Source organism: Bison bison, unplaced genomic scaffold (genome assembly GCF_000754665.1).
Source record: "Bison bison bison isolate TAMUID 2011002044 unplaced genomic scaffold, Bison_UMD1.0 scf7180017864349, whole genome shotgun sequence".
NCBI classification, from domain to species: Eukaryota; Metazoa; Chordata; class Mammalia; order Artiodactyla; family Bovidae; genus Bison; species Bison bison.
This window is the reverse complement of record NW_011494921.1, coordinates 4533314-4540257: the sequence shown is the minus strand read 5'-3', so window position 1 is coordinate 4540257 and position 6944 is coordinate 4533314. Positions and strand designations below refer to the sequence as shown.

Below are 6944 nucleotides of genomic sequence, written 5' to 3'. Positions count from 1 at the left end.
GAAGGAATGATGCTAAAGCTGAAACTCCAGTACTTTGGCAACCTCATGCGAAGAGTTGACTCATTGGAAAAGACTCTGATGCTGGGAGGGATTGGGGGCAGGAGGAGAAGGGGACGACAGAGGATGAGATGGCTGGATGGCATTACTGACTCGATGGACGTGAGTCTGAGTGAACTCCGGGAGTTGGTGATGGACAGGGAGGCCTGGCGTGCTGCGATTCATGGGGTCGCAAAGAGTCAGACACGACTGAGCAACTGATCTGATTTGATGAATAAGAATGGATGATAAACAATGGGGATAAGCATGATGGACATGTCATTGGGGAACCAGAAAAGCTTCTTCTCATAGATAAAAACACATCCTTCAATAAGCGCTTTTGGGCATGTTACGTGCCTAAGAGGATGCTGGGCTGGAGTGGGGGCGGGGGAGCAGACAAAATGAAAAGTGCTGCTCCTAATCTCAAGAAGCTATTAAGACGGCTTCCCTGGGGGCTCAGGGACAAGGCACTCGCCTGCCAATGCAGGAGACACGGGTTCAAGCCCTGGTCCAAGAACATCCCACGTGCCTCGGAGCAACTAAGCCCACGCACCACAACTACTGAGGCTGTGCTCTGTAGGCCGGGAGTTGCAGCTGCTGAGCCCACGGGTCACAGCTCCTGGAGCCCACGCACCCTAGAGCCCGTGCTTCACAACAAGAGAAGCCACAGTGATGAGAAGCCTGCACACGGCAGCTAGAGAGGAGCCCCTGCTCGCTGCAGCCAGAGAAAAGCCTGTGCAGCGACGGAGACCCAGAACAGCCAGAAATTAATAAATAAATAACTTTCTAAAAGACTGAGTGCTCTTAACTACTATTTTTTTTTTAAAAAGAAGCTATTAAGAAAAATTATCTACAACTTAGAAATACGGCGAAAATGTGTATGGTATCTTGCTTCAGTGTCACATGGGACAAAGGTCTGTCTCAGAGTTGTCTAGGGGAAATGCCCTCTGCTTCATTGATGATTACTATTGATTACAATCTCCAGACTTGAAGTTACATATAAACTTTTGAATTTTTATTCAACAGAGATGCAAATAATCTCCACATAGAAGACTTGATAACCCCATAAACTATAGTTTATGGCACTGTAGGACATGAACCAATGTTCTAACTCAGCAATCTTATCCTAACATTCATTTAAGTTGTCTATAAACACCCAATACCTCAAATGCACTTTGACCAGGCCTTGATATTTTCTGGTTCCCCGTTCATTCAAAGAATTGAGAGACCTCTGTGGCCCAGTGGTTCAGAGTTCCCCTTCCAAAGCAGGGGGTACAGGTTTGATCCCTGGTCAGGGAACTAAGATTACACATGCCTCTTGGACCAAAAAAACAAAACATAAAACAGAAGCAATATTGTAACAAATTCAGTAAAGACTTCTTAAAAAATGTTCCACTTTAAAAAAAATGAAATAGTGGAAGAATAGTTCCTAAAAAAAGGAAAAAGAATGGAATAAAATCTTTGATGTTCACTCCATATTTGCATGGAATCACTTTATCTTTTTGAAAATTATACCTTAATGGTGCTCAGAATTGATTGTATGTTGTGGTATGAAAAAGCAAAGAACAAAATAGATGAGCTAAAATCATGTCTTCCTGAGGACGAAGGAGTCTGGAAGGTAGGTTTCCCAGGCTGGTGCCATGAGGACGTGTGGCTGATGTTATCACAGAAATGGACCTACGCTCTCCCCCTCAGAAGGGGTTCACCCTTCCCCTGGTGATCGTTAACCGAATAGACTGCTAACGGGCTAATCTGGTAAACCTCCTCAGGAATTCCATTCACCCCGTGGAGCTTTTTCCCCCTTGTGACAGACAGGGCAGGAAGGTTTCCAGCGTGTACCAGAGCTTTCTCACTAGCTCCCACGTCATCGAAAACATATAAAATGTGCCGCCTATACTGGAGGGCTTCCCTGGTGGCTCAGAGGTTAAAGCGTCTGCCTCCAATGTGGGAGACTTGGGTTCGATCCCTGCGTCAGAAAGATCCCCTGGAGAAGGAAACTGTAAACCACTCCAGTACTCTTGCCTGGAGAATCCCATGGATCAAGAAGCCTGGTAGGCTACAGTCCATGGGGTCGCAGAGAGTCGGACATGACTGAACGACTTCACCTTCACCGTCACCTTCATACTGGAGGAAAACCTGGTATTTGGAAGCAATACCTTCTCACCAGGGAAGCCCTCCTCTCTCTCTGTGTCTCCTCTAACTTGGGGTCTCCCAGCTGTGCTCCCCACCTCCTCTTTCTCCAGGCAGGCAGACCGACTAGGTGTCGGTCCCTGGCGCAGGCAGAGGACAAACCTGCAGGCAGGGACATATCTCCAGCAGCTGCTTGGCTGAGTCTCTTTCAAACAAATGACTAAACCACCAAAATACAAAAATGAACTTCCCTGAAAAACCATCAAGGAAGCTGCTGATCATATTTCATTTCTGCCTGTTCTTATCAGACTTGTGTTCCCCTTTGGGTCATCTTTACCCGATTTCTTCTTAGGAAGCATTTAATCGCTCCTCCCTGGTGTGTTCCTGAATTTATGGAAGCCATGACAGCAAGTACGCACAAGCTGAGCCTGGATGACTCATTCTGATCTCTCGGGCTCCAGTGTTTCATATCAGGTGTAATCAGGGCTGATTGAATCCCCCGGCTTCCTACTGGCTGACTGGTTTTTTCCCTTCATGTGGTACAGAACTGAATAATTGGCCCCAAAAGAGACTTGTGCAGGGAAGTGGTATCTTGTACCTAGTGGGTGGTTCTCTTTTCACCCTGTACTTGCTGGAAACCTCACCAGAAAATCTTACCCTTGTTTTTTAAGTCTACCTGCAGGTCGCTTATTGAGAGCCACCTGCAGAACATTTCACAAGTATCTGGCTTATGTGTGTGGGGACTGGTATCCAACATTAGGGCCCATCCAAACCCTGGGCTTTCTAGGGAGACAGGGGGCTACTCTGAAGGCTCAATAGTGAGCCTGAGCCCATCTCTCTATCTGGATGGCTGTGGACAAACACCAAGAAAGAGGAGGTGCTGTCCTCTCGGCTTGGGGAGTCAGGTGCACAGTCCTACACCCAAAGGTCCAGACTGGAAGGTCAGATTTTATTGCAACTTCTGCTAAGGAAGCAGAGCCATTTTACAGACTGACTCTTCTCCTCTCTGGACCTAGAAAAAGGGATAAAGGAGTGAAGAGTTTTCTTTCATCCTCTAGACAAGACCACCAGTGCCTCCATATTTTCAAGGGTAGACATAATCCAAGAAAGAGAAGAAAACAACTCACAAGGTACCAAATACTGCTTCCCTGCCCAACAATTTTCCTTCTATTTTCTTTTAATACCAAATCCTGGGGGCTTCCCTGAAGGTCCAGTGGTTAAGACTCCATGCTGCCAGTGGGCATGGGTTCGATCCCTGGTCGGGTAACTAAGATCCCACATGCCATGTGGTGGAGCCTAAAGATAAATAAATAAGTAATAAATCCCTTTTCCCAGGGTGAAAGTTGTGGACCAGCTCTGGGTTATTTATTCTCCAGGCAGGGGGAATTCCAGCTCCCTGATCTCGCTCTCCCTCCACTGGGCGTGTTTGTCTTGGTTTTAACCTTTTCACTGCTGACCAGCAGAGCTGAAAAAGGCAAACAGTAGGGAGACAAATTTAGCCAAGGTGGGGATATCAGTAAAAGGTGATGAAGAAGAGTTAGGTACGTTGTCTAAAGTGAAGTTATTCACGCCCTTCCCATGCGCCACAGGAAATTTGAGTGGATTATCTGGGGAAAAAAAAACAAACAAACAAGTGTGGGAGTTGCCTAAACAAGAATCACAACAGGACATGGAGAAGGATCACCAAAATGTGTCCAGAAAGGTACTCGAAGAGATCTTCTAGAAAGAGAAGTCACAGAGGATTTAATTCCTCAATCAGTTACTCAGAACTAAACTTCCCAGGTGATGTTTTTAACAGCGCCCTTGTGAGCCAAAGAAACCTGGTCTGCACAGAGATTTCAGAGGGCCAAGAGCTAGAGATGCTTACCCGATATTGTGCAACGAAGCACGGCGTCGGACTTCTCAGGAACTTTCTGGGAAAGCAACGTAGACAAAAAACAAAGCGCGCGCCTCTGGGGCCCTCCTGAGTCTGCCATCCTTTCATGCCACATGAGCCTGAAAAATAACAATCCCCAACATCACCATCCATTCTGGGACATCTCTGACATTTCTCAGGAATTCCAGAAGCCCCATCGCCCTGTGAGTGGTCCTCAGGGAGAGAAGAAATGAGGTCCCTTGGCCTGCAGAAGACCGGGTGTTGCGGTCATGCTGGTTGGTGGTCCTTGGGTGGGCTCTCTCACCGGCCACTGGAAATGTTGTTATGGGGGTGGGGGCAGGCCTGGGCATTCGCAGCATTCCTGGCTTCCACCCACTTGAGGCCAGGTGTGCCCTCCCCCAGGTGGTCACAATCAAAATCTGCAGAGGTTGCCAGTGCCCCAGGGAGCGCAGAAGCAGTTTCAACCTCGCTTCCTGGTGGATGACAGGGCAGCCACAGCCCAGCCAGCCAGAGGGAAAACTGAGGCTACAGCCAGTGCCACCTCTTTCAAAGTCGTTTCCTACTGGACTCAGGAAGTGTGTGCACCTGGGAGTTCCCTGGTGGTCCAGTGGCTAAGACTCCACGCTTCCAATGCAGGGGGCCCAGGTTTGATCCCTGGTCAGGGAACTAGATCCCACATGCCACATCTAAGAGCTCACACGCCACAGCTAAAGATCCCGCATGCCGAAATGAAGACCTGGTGCAGCCAAACAAATACATTAAAAAAAAAACGAACTCAAGAAAGATGACAATTAAAAAAACAAAACAGTGTTCATGCATGTTTGCCTCCCAAAAGAGGAGTTGACTCAATACAAAGGAATCACCAGGTGGGACATGTTTCTTCCAGGAGAAACTGGGAAACTACCATTCCTTCCGAGCAGCAGGCAGGTGCCCCAGGGAGGGCAGCAAGTGGGCTGGCATTTCTGAGCAAGCATGGATTCATCAGTACAAGTCGGCATTCAGCGCTTGGTTAGTCACCAGGTATGCTATGTCACTTAATCTCCTTTAAGTGACCTAAAAGGTTATTAATACCACCTACATCTTCTGTGTGTGTGTGTTAGTCAGTCGTGTCTGACTCTCTGCGACCCTGTGGACTGTAGCCCGCCAGGCTCCTTTGTCCATGGGATTCTCCAGGCAAGACTACTGGAGTGGGTTGCCATTTCCTTCTCCATCTTAAAGATGAGGAATCCGAGACTCAGGTTCAGGTACGTGTTCAAGATCACACAGTTGCAGCAGTCACTCCCCTTGCCACACGGGCTGACATCTTCAGTGTGAGAGACGACGCTGGAGCCATGCAGCGCACATTTCAAGGCAGCCATAAAACAACCAGTCTGTCTGCACCCAAGAACCCACCCGACTCTGTCCTCTGGGCACAGTGCTAGCATCCCACTGCCAAATCTATCCTGCGTGGAGGACCCCATGCTTGGAAATAACAATTTGCTCTATACAAACAGTAGACATTTAGAGACAGAGTCTTCCACATAAATATATTTTGTGTATTTATCTCTGGTGTGATAAATTTTCCAAAGATGAGAACTGTGAAACTTACATATTTCAGATCTCCACCTAGTATATTGATTTGGACACGGCATATGATTAGGGTCATCCAAGAAAAGCAGTGCGCTAGGAGGCAGAAGTTTTAGTTCTAGTCTTTCCGTTTGTCACTTCTGAGCGGCAACATAGCAGAGGTGGGTAAGAATTTTAGAGCCAGATACCTTGGGTTCAAATTCTGACTCCACCTCTTCCTAACTCAATAAGTATGTCATGACTACCTCAGTTTCCTCATCTGTAAAACGGAGGCATAATTGTTGTATACACTTCAGAGGGTGTTGTGAAGATTAAGTGAGTTATTGCCTATAAAGCACTTAATCCCCTAAGGATTAGAATAATGTGTGTAAATGGTCTAAGGAAGAATCTGTTATATAATTGATTTTCAAGATGGTAATCAGTAGACTTTAAGGAAAGACTTCACTCGTCTCATCAATTTTCTTTTCTGCTGTGGGTTACCATGATGATTTTTTTAAAAGTGATATACCAATTAAGGTCTAAAGATTTCTCCTGGTATAATATTCACCTGTAATAGTAATTTACAAGACAAGACTATTCCCATTCCCAGGCGGGCACTGCTGTGGATGGAGAGGGAAGAAAGGACAAAATCAGACCATTAAGATTTGAAATTCTCAAGGCAAGAATACTGGAATGGATAACTATTCCCTTTTCCAAGGGAGTCTTCCCGAGCCGGGGCTTGAACCCAGGTCTCCTGCATTGCAGGCAGATTCTTTACTGTCTGAGCCACAGGAAAGCCCATTAAGAGCTGAGGTGATGTCAAAGACCTTATGTGCCACCCATGATTTCTAAACCAGGTGACAGCTCCCTGACAGCAAAGCCCCACAGCTTACAACACTTGACAAACACACTATTTGACTCACATAATTGGTTCAGTCACCATGTGTCCCAGCCATGGGGCACTGACTGTTAAGGAAAGGACAGTTAAGTCAGGCCGTGGGTCATGTTTCCTCACTTCTCTGAAGGTGAGAACCCTTGAAGACAGATTTATCATCCTCTGCTAGAGATGGACAACTAATGAATTACTGAAATTAGCAGAGGGGGCCAGGGTGTGGTTCACGGACAGCCTTGGAGCGATCGAATGGCAGCTGGAATGAACACAAGATTTGCATGTTTCTGTTATTTTAGCTGTGTTGTCCAGAGTAAGTTGCTTTCTTTTTTAAAATTTTTGCTTACCTTTAATTAGACAGAATCTAAATGCAGACACTTGTATTCTGTAAAATATACAAAAGAAATGGTTTCCCACAAACTCTATCCTCCATCTCAGAACTTTCCCAAGAGGAAAAACTTGCTTTCC

The 6944-nt window shown here is 46.5% G+C and overlaps 1 protein-coding gene across 1 annotated transcript in view; it reads right to left on the bottom strand.

Annotated features, from left to right (window-relative positions):
* ALPK2 (alpha-kinase 2) overlaps positions 1-6944 on the bottom strand; it is a 136305-nt gene that overhangs the window by 115969 nt on the left and 13392 nt on the right. Inside the window, exon 2 of the mRNA XM_010854830.1 lies at positions 4034-4161. Within this exon, the coding sequence (XP_010853132.1) occupies positions 4034-4157 (124 nt within the window). The 5' untranslated portion in view covers positions 4158-4161. The remainder of the gene's footprint in view (positions 1-4033; positions 4162-6944) is intronic.